The sequence below is a fragment of the Oncorhynchus masou genome, chromosome 28 (assembly GCF_036934945.1).
Source record: "Oncorhynchus masou masou isolate Uvic2021 chromosome 28, UVic_Omas_1.1, whole genome shotgun sequence".
NCBI lineage: Eukaryota > Metazoa > Chordata > Actinopteri > Salmoniformes > Salmonidae > Oncorhynchus > Oncorhynchus masou.
In genome coordinates, this window is record NC_088239.1 from 54,563,988 (window position 1) to 54,582,405 (window position 18,418).

The 18,418-nt window shown below is 43.3% G+C and overlaps 2 protein-coding genes across 2 annotated transcripts in view; one reads left to right on the plus strand and one right to left on the minus strand.

Moving 5' to 3' along the window:
- The window catches only part of LOC135517015 (probable flavin-containing monoamine oxidase A), a 52,662-nt gene extending 44,398 nt beyond the window's left edge, over window positions 1–8,264 (minus strand). Inside the window, 4 exon segments of the mRNA XM_064941052.1 lie at window positions 272–388; window positions 391–454; window positions 7,795–7,882; window positions 8,147–8,264. Coding sequence (XP_064797124.1) covers window positions 272–388; window positions 391–454; window positions 7,795–7,882; window positions 8,147–8,264 — 387 coding nt within the window.
- A 1,590-nt stretch (window positions 8,265–9,854) lies between these two features.
- On the plus strand, window positions 9,855–18,132 carry vsig8a (V-set and immunoglobulin domain containing 8a). Its single transcript, XM_064943785.1, has 8 exons — window positions 9,855–9,999; window positions 10,848–10,906; window positions 11,513–11,682; window positions 11,919–12,123; window positions 13,046–13,198; window positions 13,338–13,460; window positions 13,577–13,721; window positions 17,406–18,132. The coding sequence occupies exons 1-8, from the start codon at window positions 9,944–9,946 to the stop codon at window positions 17,602–17,604; spliced, it is 1,110 nt and encodes a 369-aa protein (XP_064799857.1). The 5' UTR covers window positions 9,855–9,943; the 3' UTR covers window positions 17,605–18,132.
- Window positions 18,133–18,418: the final 286 nt, after the last annotated feature.

Below are 18,418 nucleotides of genomic sequence, written 5' to 3' on the forward strand. Positions count from 1 at the left end.
AGGGATGAAACCCAATTTGTGCACAGCATTTGAGAGAAATAAGCTGTGTATGGAATATTTCAGGGATCTTTCATTTCAGCTCATGAAACATGGGAACAATACTTTGTGTTTATATTTTTTGTTCAGTATGATTCAGGGCTACAACACAATTGTGAAACATCTAGAGGTCTCAGAGGAGAGGTTTGAAAACCACTGAGTTAGAATACCTTGTGGCTTTGGTTGTGACCTGCAACATTGGGGAGAATAATGGCCAGACGAGTTCGTCCCCTACCTTCCAGACGAGCTGTGACAGGTCCAGTAGCACCAGTGTAGAGAGGGCAGGGATACTGGTGCTGCTGGTGCGAACCTTGGCATGAGGACCACCAACGTGGTGTACTTTCTTACCTGTGGGGTGTATTGCGTGTAGACCTCCAGGCCAAACTCCTGAATGAGGTCCATGACGTATGTCTGAGTGCTGAGGTAAGAGGGACAACAACAGTTAGATTAGCAAAGTGATCATCTTTTGACTAAGATCTTAACAGCAAGGTCAACCGAGACGAAATATAAAATCAACCCACTGGGTAAAGAAGTTAATTCAATGTCTATTCCACGTTGGTTCAACGTGATTTGACGTGAACGTTTTTGGGATTCAACCAGTGTGTGCCCAGTGGGAACATACATTGTCCATTATTTCATCAAAAATGATTCAGTTAATTTATTAATTTCTTGATTTTAATGTGCTGAAAATAAATCTATGATGAGGCTGATTATTTATCCAAGCTGAGGCTCAGTAGTGTGATTCTGGTATGCGCCCTCCCTCTTTTATCACAGTCCGCTGAAGTCTCTAAACTCCTGAGAGAGTGACACATTTAAACCTATGTGGTGCATGTCAAATGATCACTTTCTTTTCCCTTAATAAATAATAGTCTGTTCCATGTTCTGACTGCATCCCTCTACTACCGTAGGTCTAAGAGGTTTCCCATGATCGCACACAGACCTGTCCTCTTTGCACCACCTGACAGACGACACAATGGCAACTGTCTTAGCTGCCTGGGTGCAGCAGTGGCCTCTACCAGTCTTCGCTCCAGGTCGATAGTAATCTATATAATCGTTCTAAGCCTGTGTCTAAGTGCGTCCCAGTAAGTCGATTTGTAATGATTTCTGTCCTGGATGAAGCCCACTATTATTCTCCTGTAGTAATCATGTCTCCTTTTTGGGATGTATTGATAGCAGCTTTTGTGATTTCCTCAAAGCTCTCCTACTTTGCAGTACTCTCGGAACACAGATATGTCCTGTTCTGTTCTGTTCATTCCCTCCAATAGCTTGGGAATGTGACTGTGTGAGAGGGAATTTCATGGGCCTTTTTCATAGGCTTATACAGTATAATGGAATATCAATGACTGAAATGTACTGTACTAGTTGGCACTTCCCCTTGTCATCCTTATGAATGTAAACTATGTATGAACTTTGTTTCTTTCCAAAGGTAAGCAAAAATCAGTCAGTCCATGTTCAATGTACTGCAAAGAGGCCCATTAATTCCCTTCATAATGCCACTGCTCTGCTTGGCTGGATGACAAATTACCATTGATAAATTGTTCTTCATTACTTCACCATTCATCATTTAGACAATATTGTTGAGATGAAGCTACATGATGACAGGTTTGGTTTCTTTTGAAATGTAATCCGTTAGTTACTTGTTACCTGTCCAAAATTGTAATCATTAATGTAATTTGGGGATTACCCAAACTCAAATGGAACAAACTTATTCAATGCTGAATTGAACGTCAATGAGAAAACAGAAAGGTCTCATGAATGTATTTTTTTCCCCCAAACATCATTTGTGAATTATAAAGTAATCCAATAAATAATCCTCTTTTTTCAAAAGTATTTGTTTACAGTTATAGTTTTTTTGTAGGCCCAATCAGATTACATGTAAGCCTAATTGATTATTCACCCTACATTGATTATGAAGTTAGGCTAAACCCAATTGTAACACCTCCAATGTATGAAATGATTTTACATTTACCCCTTCCTGTCATGTCTTGTTATGTCTGTTCCTGTCCTTTCTCTTCACTCTGTCTCTCTCTGCTGGTCTTTTTAGGTTACCTTCTCTGTCTCTCATTCTTCAGCTGTTCTACATCTCCCCTAACTAGCTCATTCACTCTTTCCCACCTGTTCTCTCTTCCCCCTCTGATTAGGTCTCTATTTCTCTCTCTTTTCCTGCTACTTTCAGTGTCTGATTCTTGTTTGTGTTTTTGATGCCAGAAGCAAGCTGTCGTCTCGTTTGCTTCCACCTTGTCCTATCCTGTCGGAGTCTGCCTGGCAGGTGCATCCTGCACTATACTAACGTTCTTTTGTTCCATTGACAACGTTGGAAGAGGATTTATGCCATTCCTGTTTTTCATTAAAGAACTCTGTTTTCTGTTAAAACCGCTTTTGGGTCTTCACTCAAGTGCATAACAGAAGAATCAGACCAAGAATGGACCCAGCGGCTCCGGACCCTTTTCACTCCGCCGTCGAGATCCAGGGAGCGATGCTAGGCAGACACGAGGAGGAATTGTCTGCTGCTCGACATGCCGTTGAGACCCTGGCCGTCCAAGTCTCCGACCTCACAAGACAGGTTCACCAACTCCACCTCGATCCACCGCCCACTTCCAGGGTTTCCGAGTCTCCGGAGCCCAGGATCAACAACCCGCCATGTTACTCTGGGGAGCCCACTGAGTGCCGCTCATTCCTCACTCAGTGTGATGTGGTGTTCTCTCTCCAGCCCAACACTTACTCCAGGAGCGCAGCCCGCATCGCCTACGTCATTTCTCTCCTTACCGGACGGGCGCGTGAGTGGGGCACGGCAATCTGGGAGGCGAGGGCTGAGTGTATTAACCAGTATTAGGACTTTAAGGAGGAGATGATATGGGTTTTTGACCGTTCTGTTTTTGGGGAGGAGGCTTCCAGGGCCCTGTCTTCCCTATGTCAGGGGAATCGATCCATAACGGATTATTCTATTGAGTTTCGCACTCTCGCTGCCTCTAGTGACTGGAACGAGCCGGCTTTGCTCGCTCGTTTTCTGGAGGGTCTCCTCGTCGAGGTTAAGGATGAGATCCTCTCCCGGGAGGTTCCTTCCAGTCTGGACTCCTTAATAGCTCTCGCTATTCGCATAGAGCGACGGTTTGATCTTCGTCGCCGAGCTCGTGGAAAGGAGCTCGCGTTCTCCGTTGCTCCCCTCTCCACATCACTGCCACCTGCCGCATCACTGCCACCCTCCTCCGCCGGCTCGGATGCTGAGCCTATGCAGCTGGGGGTATCCGCATCTCGGCCAAGGAGAAGGAACGGAGAATCACCAATCGCCTCTGTCTCTACTGCGGCTCCGCTGGTCATTTTGTCACCTCATGTCCAGTAAAAGCCAGAGCTCATCAGTAAGGGGAGGGCTACTGGTGAGCGCAACTACTCAGGCCTCTCCTTCTGGATCACGCACTACCTTTCCGGTCCATCTCCGCTGGCCCGGTTCATCTGCTTCCTGCAGTGCCTTGATAGACTCTGGGGCGGAGGGCTGTTTTATGGACGAGACCTGGGCTCGGGAACATGACATTCCTCTCAGACAGTTAGGGGAGCCCACGGCCTTGTTCGCTTTAGATGGTAGTTCTCTCCCCAAGATTCAGCGTGAGACGCTGCCTTTAACCCTCACTGTCTCTGGTAATCATAGCGAAACCATTTCTTTTTTAATTTTTCGTTCACCTTTTACACCTGTTGTTTTGGGTCATCCCTGGCTAGTGCGCCATAACCCTTCTATTAATTGGTCTAGTAATACTATCCTATCCTGGAATGTTTCTTGTCATGTGACCTGTTTAATGTCTGCTATCCCTCCTTTTTCCTCTGTCTCTTCTTCACAGGAGGAGCCTGGCGATTTGACAGGGGTGCCGGAGGAGTATCACGATCTGCGCACGGTGTTCAGTCGTTCCAAGGCCACTTCTCTCCCTCCACACCGGTCGTATGACTGTAGTATTGATCTCCTTCCGGGAACTACTCCCCCCGGGGTAGATTATACTCTCTGTCGGCTCCCGAACGTAAGGCTCTCGAGGATTATTTGTCGGTTTCGCTCGACGCCGGTACCATAGTCTCCTCCTCCTCTCCCCGCCGGAGCGGGGTTTTTTTTTGTTCAGAAGAAGGACGGGTCCCTGCGCCCATGCGTGGATTATCGAGGGCTGAATGACATAACAGTTAAGAATCGTTATCCGCTTCCTCTTATGTCTTCAGCCTTCGAGATCCTGCAGGGAGCCAGGTTTTTCACCAAATTGGACCTTCGTAACGCCTACCATCTCGTGCGCATCAGGGAGGGGGACGAGTGGAAGACGGCGTTTAACACTCCGTTAGGGCACTTTGAATACCGGGTTCTTCCTTTCGGCCTCGTTAACGCTCCAGCTGTCTTTCAGGCACTAGTTAACGACGTCCTGAGAGACATGCTGAACATTTTTGTTTTCGTTTACATGGACGATATCCTGATTTTTTCACCGTCTCTCTCGATTCATGTTCAGCACGTGCGACGCGTCCTCCAGCGCCTTTTGGAGAACTGTCTTTATGTGAAGGCTGAGAAGTGCACTTTTCATGCCGCCTCTGTCCCTTTTCTCGGTTCCGTTATTTCCGCTGAGGGCATTAAGATGGATCCCGCTAAGGTCCAGGCTGTCATTGATTGGCCCGTTCCTAAGTCACGCGTCGAGCTGCAGCGCTTTCTGGGCTTCGCTAACTTCTATCGTCGTTTCATCCGTAATTTCGGTCAGGTGGCAGCTCCCCTCACAGCCCTTACTTCTGTTAAGACGTGCTTTAAGTGGTCCGTTTCCGCCCAGGGAGCTTTTGATCTTCTTAAGAATCGTTTTACATCCGCACCTATTCTTGTTACACCTGACATCTCTAGTCAGTTTGTTGTTGAGGTTGACGCGTCAGAGGTGGGCGTGGGAGCCATTCTTTCTCAGCGCTCTCTCTCTGACGGCAAGGTCCATCCTTGCGCGTTTTTCTCTCATCGCTTATCGCCGTCAGAACGTAACTATGATGTTGGTAATCGCGAACTGCTCGCCATCCGCTTAGCCCTAGGCGAATGGCGACAGTGGTTGGAGGGGGCGACCGTTCCTTTGTCGTTTGGACTGACCATGGGAACCTTGAGTACATCCGTTCAGCCAAACGACTTAATGCGCGTCAGGCTCGTTGGGCTCTGTTTTTCGCTCGTTTCGAGTTTGTTATTTCTTATCGTCCGGGCTCAAAAACACCAAGCCTGATGCTTTATCTCGTCTCTTCAGTTCTTCTGAGGTCTCCACCGACCCCGAGGGGATTCTCCCTGAGGGGCGTGTTGTCGGGTTGACTGTCTGGGGAATTGAGAGGCAGGTAAAGCAAGCACTCGCTCACACTCCGTCGCCGCGAGCTTGTCCTAGGAACCTTCTGTTCGTTCCCGTTCCTACTCGTCCGGCCGTTCTTCAGTGGGCCCACTCTGCCAAGTTAGCCGGCCACCCCGGCGTTCGGGGTACGCTCGCTTCCATTCGCCAGCGTTTCTGGTGGCCCACTCGGGAACGTGACGCGCGTCGATTTGTCGCCGCTTGTTCGGTCTGCGCGCAGACTAAATCTGGGAACTCTCCTCCTGCCGGCCGTCTCAGACCGCTTCCCATTCCCTCTCGACCGTGGTCTCACATCGCTTTAGATTTTATCACCGGACTGCCTTCATCAGCGGGGAAGACAGTTATTCTTACGGTTGTCGATAGATTCTCTAAGGCGGCTCATTTCATTCCTCTCGCTAAGCTCCCTTCTGCTAAGGAGACGGCTCAGATCATTATCGAGAATGTTTTCCGAATTCATGGCCTTCCGTCTGACGTCGTTTCCGACAGAGGCCCGCAGTTCACGTCTCAATTTTGGAGGGAGTTTTGCCGTTTGATTGGGGCTTCCGTCAGTCTCTCGTCCGGCTTTCATCCCCAGTCTAACGGTCAAGCCGAACGGGCCAATCAGACTGTTGGTCGCATTTTACGCAGTCTTTCTTTTCGTAACCCTGCGTCTTGGTCAGAACAGCTCCCTGGGCAGAGTACGCCCACAACTCGCTTCCCTCGTCTGCTACCGGTCTATCTCCTTTTCAGAGTAGCCTCGGGTACCAGCCTCCGCTGTTCTCATCTCAGCTCGCCGAGTCCTGCGTCCCCTCCGCTCAGGCTTTTGTCCAGCGTTGCGAGCGCACCTGGAAGGGGGTCAGGTCGGCACTTTGCCGTAATAGGGCGCAGACTGTGAGGGCCGCTAATAAGCGTAGGACCAAGAGTCCTAGATATTGTTGCGGTCAGAGAGTATGGCTCTCCACTCAGAACCTTCCCCTTAAGACAGCTTCTCGCAAGTTGGCCCCGCGGTTCATTGGTCCGTTCCGTATTTCTCAGGTCATTAATCCTGTCGCAGTGCGACTTCTTCTCCCGCGCTATCTTCGTCGCGTTCACCCGGTCTTCCATGTCTCCTGTGTTAAGCCCGTTCTTCGCGCCCCCGCTCGTCCCTCCCCCCCCCATCCTTGTCGAGGGCGCACCCATCTACAGGGTTCGTAGGATTTTGGACATGCGCCCTCGGGGCCGTGGTCATCAGTACCTAGTGGATTGGGAGGGGTACGGTCCTGAGGAGAGGAGTTGGGTTCCCTCTCGGGACGTGCTGGACCGTTCGCTGATCGATGATTTCCTCCGTTGCCGCCAGGTTTCCTCCTCGAGTGCGCCAGGAGGCGCTCGGTGAGTGGGGGGGTACTGTCATGTCTTGTTATGTCTGTTCCTGTCCTTTCTCTTCACTCTGTCTCTCTCTGCTGGTCTTTTTAGGTTACCTTCTCTGTCTCTCATTCTTCAGCTGTTCTACATCTCCCCTAACTAGCTCATTCACTCTTTCCCACCTGTTCTCTCTTCCCCCTCTGATTAGGTCTCTATTTCTCTCTCTTTTCCTGCTACTTTCAGTGTCTGATTCTTGTTTGTGTTTTTGATGCCAGAAGCAAGCTGTCGTCTCGTTTGCTTCCACCTTGTCCTATCCTGTCGGAGTCTGCCTGGCAGGTGCATCCTGCACTATACTAACGTTCTTTTGTTCCATTGACAACGTTGGAAGAGGATTTATGCCATTCCTGTTTTTCATTAAAGAACTCTGTTTTCTGTTAAAACCGCTTTTGGGTCTTCACTCAAGTGCATAACACTCCCGCACTGAGTGACATGGCACCATTCCAAGTAAACTCAATGGTAAAGGTAACATAGCAAATGTAAATTCAGGATATGCCTATGAATATGTTATGTTTTGTATGGTATGTATAATTTCTGGATGTCCATCATCAATTTCGTATGATATGAATTGCAATTTGTAACATATCATACGAATTGTAATTGGTAGAATATGTTATGAATTGAAATTTGTACAACATGTAAAACATTTGCTAAACATACGATATGTTACGAATTCCAAGGTGACTAACATTAGCTAGGCTAGGGGTTAGGGTTAGGGGTTAGGGTTAGGAGTTAGGTTAAAGGGTTACGGTTAGGGTTATGGAAGGAAGGGTTAGCTAACATTATAATTAGTTGCAAAGTTTCTAAAAACTAGTAAGTAGTTGCTAATTAGCTAAAGTTGTCCGTGATGAGATTTGAACATACAACATTTGGGTAGCTTGATGTTTGTGTTATATGCCTCCCCATCCATCCAGACAAACCACTTTAGTTTCGTTTCTGACTTAAGTAACCTTCTGTCTTATGTAACCATACCAAACATAACATGCCATACTAATTTGAAATCCCGGACGTTTACTATGTTACATCCAGTATATGAGACCAGGCTGTTCCAAGAACCTACCTGCCAACCCACTGCCCTCCCATGTCCCAGCGATCAATGCCGCGAGCGGCAGGTAATTCCTGGGTAACAGTTCGTCCTCCTACCCGGTCTGGAAAAACACATACACCTTCAATTGCATTCAATTTTCATATTTATAATAGTGTTGCTTTATAATTCTGTTACGAATTGTTAAAATATTTTATATTCTTGGACTGTGATTTCTGCTCCTCAAAATTTGACCGTAAACAAATGACAGGCCACAACTTAAATTCTATGACAGCAAATGGGACGCGTCGAAGCCGCTGTCACAGGCTAGATGCGGAGAACGTTGATTGTTTCGCTGCATAATGAATGCCAAACCGTTTTGACAAACCTTTTCCTTCCAGAATTAATATTCTGAGTTTGCCATTTCTCTTCCGCAGAGTCTGAGCAGCACTCAGTCCTGACAGCCCAACGCCGACAATAACAACATCCCACGTTTCTTCAGTCATGACTGCAAAACTCTGAAAACTTGGACTATTCTAATTTAACTGTTGGCTAAATGTTTCGTACTGAAGACTGTAACTGCTTTATCAAACTTTTACATCAGATAAGTCGTTTACATAATCGTGCCATAAACAGTCATGTGGATGTCTTCGGGACTGGAAGAAAAAACCCAACAGCATATAGCCTCGTTGGCACTCCATACATGATTTAGCAAAACTGGGTAGAAGGTCATGAAGGCCCAATGACTGGGTAGAAGGTCATGAAGGCCCAATGCATAGGATAAAGATTAGCTCCATATGTGTAGGCTATAGTTTATTGTGCAGTTATTGCCTGTTGCCCCAGGCTTCTATGCACAGATCTTATTTATTCTCAATTTTATTTTCATTTTAACACTGAATCCAACAGTCACAGTCTAGTCCTTGACCTGCAGTATATCACAACAATTATAGATACATCATGGCTCTTCTTTTAGTAACACATTGCTTCAACCCTCCATAAGGCCTACATAAAGCTGTCATAAGGATGACATAACACATGTCATGATATTAATGATTTAACACAAATGTTTCCAAGGCAGCAATCTGACTACCAGTCTCACATACGGTAACATAATCATTGGATTAGTAGTGTGAGAAAACAACATTCTCTGGTCTGATGAAACCAAGATTGAACTCTGGCATGAATGCCGAGCATCACGTCTGGAGGAAACCTGGCACCATCCCTATGGTGAAGCATGATGGTGACAGCATCATGCTGTGGGGATGTTTTTCAGCGGCAGGGACTGGGAGTCTGGTCAGGATTGAGGGAAAGATGAACGGAGCAAAGTAGAGAGAGATCCTTGATGAAAACCTGCTCCATGTTTCATCTGTCTTCATCTGGGATGGGATACTGTATGTCCGGGAAATTAAAGCCACAAATAATGCTAATGTCATGCAGTTGGCAATGTTACAGGAATATTTATGGACAAACAAGGAAAACCTTATGGTAAATTGTAGTACCTACTGAGGGGGCTGGCATAATTTAAGGGTTGACTTGGGATTATTTTAGAGGCAATTCATATTAACTGGTCTTATTTGTTTTTGAGGTAATAGGCAATTCACAGTCACACATAATGATCTGTAGACTGCATCTCTAAAGAATGTTCTGTTTTTGGTTATTTCATATTTTAATTGGAAATGTAGAAGTTCTGTTCCAATTACTATAGTTAATTTATCAATTTTAGCCAATTTGGTTGTTTAATCTATTTCATTGATTCACTCCCCACCACACCTTTTGTATCCTGGACTAACCAGTAACCAGATGAATAACCTGTTTGTTGTCACCTGAGACATGGCGGTTTGGACCACATTACCATGGCCTCCTAGCTCTTTGTTTGAAACCAGAGCTCATCCACAGATGGTAGGCGATAAAGTGAACAAAATATTTGACAAAGAGTGACTATCCACAAAATCTAAACATTTTCAAATGTGTGTAACTCCCATAGCGCTGGTGACACTTTATGGTAGTCCACACTAATTCTGGTTTAAGGTTTGTTTGGAAAAAGAAAAAACAGGTTTTGATAGAACTGTCCAATGAGATTAGCCTATGCTAATGAGATGGAGGAGGAAGACAGGCATGACCTGCTGTGTCAGAGGGATAGAGAAGAAGAAAGAGCAGAAGAGACAGAGAAAGAGAACCTGCTGACATGCTTTGTCGATTGATTGGAATGGTTCTACATTTGGATGAGCTACGTTCATTCAGGTGAATTGTGTTCATTGTCACGTTGATTTCCCCTTTGTGCTATTGTGATCATTTTAATTTTTTGAGCAACCTTGTATTGTTTTCAACCCTTGTTATAAAATCATATCAGATTTTATTTGTGACATGCTTTGTAAACAACAGGTGTAAATTAACAGTGTGCGAAAACACTGTTGTAGTCTATGTGGCTTCGAATAATACAGTTGAAAAATAAATAAATTTTTTTGGAACTACTGTTTGGGTGCTTTAACCAAAGGGAACATCTAGTTTTAAAATGTTTTGAATAAACCTGTCTAAAACAATTTGCATTTCACAAAATACCCTATCCAAGATGAAATAGTTTATCGAAAGCATTTTGCTTTATTTTGTTAATATCAGTACATTATCTTTTTGATTCTAAAAATACTTTGAAGTACATGTAGGTTGAACAGAATTTAGGTGTAGCAGATGCAGCTGGATAACTGATGCTTCAGCGTGACGCAGCTCACAAATATATACCTCTTTGTTCAGTGTACCTGCTCTTTTTTTATACGTTGTCTATTTCAACACTCTACTTCAAGTCTGTTACACAGTTCAAGTCAGGACAGTTAGGCAGCAGACAATATAAAGGATACAGTCTACACAACACTTTGGCTATTATTTTCTCTTCCATCCAGGTTCATTTTGCAATGAAGGTGTGTTTTCACAAATTGTCCCTCCACAAACCGGGGCGCTCAGAACACCATGTCATGTGCTCATCTAGTTTTCAAGCAGGGCACCACAGAGAGCTATATGTGTTTTCAAAGCATTGCTGTATGTGCTTGTCTGTTCAATGTTGCCATGGTTCAAAATGTCTATCCATGCATTCCTAGCTCTTTTCCATGGTCTTCCATGATCGGGATATGTGCAATCACAGTTTTTCTCAATGCAGGTGAGGAAGAACACCCTACACACAAACACACATGCACACACACACACACATGCACAGTAATCTGTAAAGTGAGGAAGTAATTAATTTCTATTACTAACTTATTCCTGAACTCGACACTGGAAACTGGATTGTTACAGACTGAATAGAACAGTCTATTTATTCAAGGATGGCAATCATAACACTGGTCATCCCTTGGGTAATGGTCTCCAGGTGTGTTGCCATGGTGGATACTGCCAGTTCGTTCACAAGAAGGCTTTTGTCTCTCTTGAGGATGTACTAGTGTCCTGTAAATGTTGAGTTTGATTGCATCTCTCAGTTACTTCATCTCAATATGCTCATCTAACAAACTAACAGGAGAACACACAATAACAAACATCTCAAGTTGTTATTATAGAAGTCAAGGATACAGCATAAATGTTCTTTTCACCATTTAAAAAACTATAGTCAGGGAGATATAAATTATAAAGAAAAAGCTGAATACTAAATATCTCTCCTAAGTACTCTAAGCAGTAGGCCTACAGTAGTAATTAGTATTAAAAGGTCAAATTCAATAGACTTGAGAAGTTGTCGCTAGGGTTCACAGTAACAGTATTTGAATGGGCCTAGCTGGCAGCATGGGGATGCAGCTGACCTCTACTGGTCCTCAGACCGTCCAGAGGGCCCAGGGGGAGAGAATGACCCTGGTGTGTACATACACACCTGACCCCTCGGACACTGGAGAGCTGGATATTGAGTGGTCAGTGGTCAGCCCAGATGCCACCCAGAAGGACCAACTGGTAAGTGGCACTGAAGTTACCAAGTTATTCTAGGTGAGATCTCAGATTGTTATATAAAGTTCTCTCCACAACCTTTCAAGCAATCACAAAACATGCTGTTAGATAAAGTAGCTAGTTCAAGGATAGAACCAAGTCCATTACTTCCATCTGCTCACCTCTTGTTGCTAAGATATATCAAACATCTGTTGATTTTTTCACCCGTTCCTCTGATTTTTCAAATGTTTGGACTTCTTCAGCTGTTGTCCTATGCAGGTGGGAATAAGTACATCCATGGTAACCCTGGTCTAACTAAGGGGCTGGACTTTGCTGCTGGCGACCCTTCCCTGGGTGATGCGTCCCTCTCCATCGCTTTCCTGTCACCAGCCCATTCTGCCACCTACCAGTGTAAAGTCAAAAAGTCACCGGGAGTGGACATGCAGAAAGTGTCCCTGGTCGTGATGGGTGAGACAGACGTCACATTTCAACTTTGGGCTAACGTGTCAACATGCTGCATTATTTAAGCCTGGCTGTTGGACTAACACCTGTCGTGTGGCTTGGTTTTAGTTAGTTGTGACAACTTGAATATCTTCAGGTGAATAAGTTCATGAAAATGTGGTTAGTTTTCTCCTCAAGAGAATGTCACCACTCTTTATTTTCATTGTCATGTTTTTTTTTGACCTTGTGAACCTCCAACTGTACTTCTGAACAACCTCCAAGGTACAGCAAGACCTTCAAACTGAGTATTTCTAAAGTGCTTTCACAAATACAAGTGTCACACTGGCAATGTTATGGACTATTGAGTAGAACAAGTTCAGTTGGAGCTAAAACTTCCTCACAGTTTTACTGCAGCTTTAAGACAGTTCTATTTTGCTGTGCTTCTCCATTCTTGTTCTCAACCGAAGTTTTCCTCTCCTTTTTTTCTTTAACCTTTTTTTCTTTTACCTTTTGTCTTTTACCTTTTGTCTTTTACCTTTTGTCTGCACTTTTTTTCACTCTGCTGCTCTTTAATTCTTTCTGTCTATCTCCCTCCCTGCGTATAATAGAGCGCTATTGTGTGTGGTGGGAAAATAAGCTTTGGTGAAAAGAAAATACAGTACTACACCCTGAATAGAGGCACTAACAAAAAAAGTGGCCTTGTTATCCAACAATGGAAACAAAGCTTACCTCAGAAAGTGTCAGAGACCTGTCATTCTCTACCCTGACAAGCAAAGGTGTCCTTGGCTTTATTTAATAAATACAATGTAGTTACCCTAAATGTAATATTCCAGATGTGTCTCTTTTCTAATGTTAAGGTAGAAATAAGCACTGTCCTCTTTAATGCATTCAGTTGTTTTAAACTGTGACAGAGCAGATATTTGTGTAATTATTATCCCTTTGTCGTCAGTGCGTCCTTCGGTGCCTAAATGCTGGGTGGAGGGTAGGGAGGCAGTGGGGGAGACTGTCTCCCTGCACTGCAAGTCATCCGAGGGGTCCTCTCCCCTCAACTACGCATGGAAGAGAGAAAGAGGAGGTCCCATCCCACCCTCAGCCACACAGAGTAAGTCTGACCTTTACTGGTTTCATGGTGAATTACAGCATCAAAGCACATTTTAACAGAAACTGTATCTAAGCTGACTGGTTATGCAATGAAAAATAAACGTGTTCATTGCTGCTCTTCATACTTTGTGACCCATGAGACCGTGTGACTGGGGAGTTGTTGATCAGCAATCACTCTGAGAGCTTTGTGGGGATTTACATGTGTGAGGTGACCAATGCTGTGGGGGACGAGAGGTGCAGAGTCAAACTGACAGCTAACAAACGTAGGTACACAGTCACTCATTCAGTCAATCCCTCACTCAGTCGTTCACTCACGTTTAAAGCACAAAAAAAGTTCAAAAATTCCTTCACCTGGTGCTTGTTCCCTCCATCTCTCTAGCCCCTAACAGAGCAGGAGTGATAGTGGGTACTGTGGTGGGTTGTCTACTGCTCATCATCATTCTGGCGATACTCATATGGCTCCTCATCTACAAGTGTGATGCAAGGTTCACACGCTATGAGAAGGAAGTGTCTAACGATATCAGGTACTGGAGAATGTACTGTATTCACACTAAGACCATAGGTCAGGGATGGGCAACTTTGATGGGGGTTCGGGCCACAAAAATTCTGAACTCATGAGAGGCCGCAGTGGCTCGCAGGTCTGCGTACCCACATCCATACCCGCACATGCACTCAGAACTGGCCTCACTGCAATTGTACAGATGTTGCCATGGGCAGAGAAAATATTTAGCAATTTTATAAATCATTTCATGCAATTCTATTCATTAGTGTGAAACTTCCTGTAATTCTACACATTTTGCTATAGGGTGGGGAGAAATGTTTGCAGTGCAAGAAAAAGTATATGAACCCATTGGAATTATCTTGATTTCTGCATAAATTGGTCATACAATTAGATCTGATCTTCATCTGAGTCACAACAACAGACAAATAGAGTCTGCTTAAACTAATAACACACAAATGATTACATTTTTCTTGTCTATATTGAATACATAATTTAAACAAAAAGTATGTGAACCCCTAGACTTCTCCAAAAGCTAATTGGAGTCAAGAGTCAGTTAACCTGGAGTACAATCATTGAGATGAGATTGGTGATGTTGGTTAGAGCAGCCCTGCCCTATAAAAAACACTCACACAATTTAAGTTTGCTATTCACGAGAAGCATTGTCTGATGTGAACCATGTCTCGAACAAAAGAGATTTCAGACTCAAGATTAAGAATTGTTGACTTGCATTAACCTGGAAAGGGTTACAAAATTATCTCTTAAATGATGTTCATCAGTTCACGGTAAGACTAATTGTCTATAAATGGAGGAAGTTCAGCACTGTTGCTACTCTCCCAAGGAGTTGCCGTCCTGCAAAGATGACTGCAAGAGCACAGCGCAGAATGTTCAATGAGGTTAAGAATAATCCTAGAGTGTGTCAGGACGTGGCCCTATTTGGGTATAGCTAGTGGCTTCCCCCTCTCTCCCTCCTACACCCAGGTTCTGTTATCTCAGGTCATAAATTCCTGGAGGAGACTCTCTCCTCCTGGCCATGCAAAAAGAGACACATAGAGAGAGCAAAGGAACTTCTTCTGCATCACCGAACTTGAGAACTGAACAAAATCCATATTTTGGAGAATGTGTAAACAGTCGGTGGAGAAGCCAGCTACGACCCGGTCTGTTTTGTTTCATGTTTGTGACCTCATGAAAGACCATACAGCCACATTAGCATAACTCTGTTTATACAGGAGCCTCCGTTATGAGGTTTGCGTCTAATTATTGTATAAAATAATCAGTAAAGATTAAACTATTTGTGAAATTATGTAATGTGAGTTTTAACCTTTTATGTGAGATAATTGTATTCCCTTTAAAGTTTAACTAAGTCATTGGCCTGCCCTAATGAGCACAGACATGATCTGGCTCATGGGACAGCTCTTTTTCTACGGTTACGAATAAAACCCCAACCTGAAGAAATCCTCTCGGTCAGCTGAGGGGGCAACGGTTTGAGTATAGACCACAAAAACCTCAGTCTAAGCTAAGGTTGTAATGGTTGTTGAATTCCTAACCAAACCACATGGAGCATTGGCTACACGGGTGGAAATGGTTCAATTCTGAGACTATTAATCCCGAAAGAATAAGAGCAAATCTTAGGTACTAATTACTAGTCTGCAGATAGAAATTATGTCAACCTGAGATGCGAAGACCGATAACCACCGAAACATCTATTCTATAAAAAAAATTCTGAATGGTACTCTGAAGTATCCATTCCAACCAAGAAAGACTTCAGGGAAGCAGAGAGAGACGCTCGGATGAACTTTACAACAGAAAGACGGACGATTCCAACAGAGATCACGACGACACACTGAGCGTAAATATATATTGATTGCAATTATTCCCGAATGAGTGAGCGTTCATGTGCAAAGGATTAGCATATCAATTAATATAATTATCAACTGTGTAGTGACTCCCTTTTGTCTTTCCCGCCCTCCTCAGTCCACGCCCACTTCCCTTTGTCCACCAAGCCGTCATATCGGTTTACCATACTAGGGAACCTCCCCTATCATTTCCTTATAACCATATCTACTATTTGTGTGTTTATGCATTTCTGTGATTGTTTAGTTAGTTACTTAGTAAATAAATGATTAAGAGAATTGGTGTATGGATGATTCATAGTAAAGGCTGGGTTCGTGCAGATAACCAGCAATTTACAACGTTTGGAATGAGACTAACGTGAGGTAAAGAATAATAAAATTAATTAGAAGACTAATTGATCAGATGTTAAAATATCTGAAGAGTTACATTAGGAAAATTATAACTTTGTAATCTGAAGATTTTCTTTGGTGCCCCGACTTCCTAGTTAATTACATTGACATGATTAGTTTAATCACGTAATAATAATTACAGAGAATTGATTTGATTAAAATAACAGTCTTCACTTTAATGATGCCAAAGACATGACAAGTGTCAGCTAAAGATTATCAGAAATCTCTGGAACATGCTAACATCTGTTGACGAATCTACAATAAGTAAAACACTAAACAAGAATGGTGTTGATGGGATGACACCACGGAAGAAGACACTGCTGTCCAACAAAAAATATTACTGCAAGTCTGAAGTTCATAAAAGACCATCTGGATGTTCCACAGCGCTACTGGCAAAATATTCTGTGGACAGATTAACTAAAGTTGAGTTGTTTGGAAGGAACACAACACTATGTGTGGAGAAAACAAGGCACTGCACACCAGCATCAAAATCTCATCCCAATTGTAAAATATGGTGAAGGGAGCATTATGGTTTGGGGCTGCTGTGCTGCCTCAGGGCCTGGACAGCTTACTATTATCGACGGAAAAAATGTATTCCCAAGTTTATCAAGACATTTTGCAGGAGAATGTGAGGCTATCTGTCTGCCAATTGAAGCTCAACAGAACTTGGGTGATGCAACAGGACAACGACCCAAAACACTGAAGTAAATCAACAACAGAATGGCTTCAACAGAAGAAAATACGCCTTCCTGACCTCAACCTGATTGAGATGCTGTGACATGAACTCAAGAGAGCGGTTCAAACCAGACACCCAAAGATTATTGCTGAACTGAAACAGTTTTGTAAAGAGGAATGGTCCAAAATTCCTCCTTTGGCAATTATTTCTGCCAAAGGGCGGTCAACCAGTTATTAAATCCAAGGGTTCACATACTTTTCCCACCCGGCAATGTGAATGTTTACACGGCGTATTCAATAAAGACATGAAAACATATACTTTTGTGTGTGTTTTTAGTTTATTAAGCATACTGTGTTTGTCTATTGTTGTGACTTAGAGGAAGATCATGTCAAATTGTATGACCAATTTATGCAGAAGTCCAGGTCATTCCAAAGGGTTCACATAGCTTTTTTTTGCCACTGTAGCTGTCTAGAGTAACTAACCAATCAAAAAATGTTATGCTGACATGGGATAACTGAGTGACTGTCAGTGACTGACATACATGTAACAAGAGAAAAACTGCTGATACACAATCACATTTTATATGGCACCTTGTGTATTCTACTATTGTACATCTTAACAATAAGTTAAGACGTCAACTGAGTTCCTAAAATTATATATATATATATAAATATTTATATTTAATGCAGGCCCCATGCCAGTTGCCTATCCCTGCTATAAATAGTTCTGTGGCCATACTGCTGTTTCCACTTGCCCTCTTACCCCCCTGCCCCTGTTCTTATTCTCCCAGGGAGGACGTCCCAGCCCCAGACAGCCGGCCACACAGCCGAGGCAGCAGCCGGGGTGCAAGCCTCCACCCTGGGGTAGCCTACAGCCAGGTGGGAATGCAACAGATGGGGCACTCAGATCGAGGACACACACACATCCCATCCAGCAGCACTGGATACACACCTGTCAAATATGACAGCAGATACGGCTTCGCTGTGTGATCGGAGAGAAAGATGATAACTATCGTGTTTTGCAGGGTGAAATTAGGTACATTCCCTATTGTGACTTTGAAAGGCATTTCATCAGTGGGTTTTAATCATATAAAATACCATGATAATTCATTTTAAATTAATACTGTTGATAGATGTTGCTTTGGCATTGGAATAAGATAACAAGCAAATACTACAAAGGAAGCAGAACACACAGAGTTCTTTATTCTCCAAATAATTTTTCTAAGTCATAATATCAAAGCCACAGTCTACGATTTCCAGTGATTCATTTTCATGTAATAAAATATACCATTTGATTTAGCAGAATATTATAATACCTCAATGATATTGGATAACATTACCTTATCATAAATAAAAAACAAGTACCTATTACTCAATTTGCTCCTTTTTAATTTTTTTTAAATATTTCACTAGTTTTGTGCACTAGTTTTACAATATATTTTAAAAGTTTAAATGTTGTCCTTGTAGTAATTATTTACTATATGTATGTTTCAGTTAAATAAATGTCTCCTAAAAGTCCATTCTGTAATCAGTTACCGAAGCTTCTAAGTAATTCTCACTGTATTACAAGGGAGTGTAAATCCCAACTTTATTAGTCATCCAAGGTCATCATTACATAGGCTATATGAGAGAGTGTACAGAGATGTATTACCACCTGAAGGCGTGGGGCAGACTAGTTTTACGTAGCCAACCCAGATTGGTGGTGTTGCAGTGAAGATAAATTCTTACAATTCATTATTTTACGCAATATCTTATCACAGCACTGGCAAACCATGGTTGATCAACTCCCTGACCAAAATGGCTG

Excerpts from the sequence above, each read along its gene's own strand:
- vsig8a (XM_064943785.1), top strand. The coding sequence starts at position 9,944 with ATGCTTTGTCGATTGATTGGAATGGTTCTACATTTGGATGAGCTACGT. Across the intron at positions 11,683-11,918 it reads CCACCCAGAAGGACCAACTG|CTGTTGTCCTATGCAGGTGG; the intron begins GTAAGTGGCACT and ends GGACTTCTTCAG. Across the intron at positions 13,461-13,576 it reads CAAACTGACAGCTAACAAAC|CCCCTAACAGAGCAGGAGTG; the intron begins GTAGGTACACAG and ends CCATCTCTCTAG.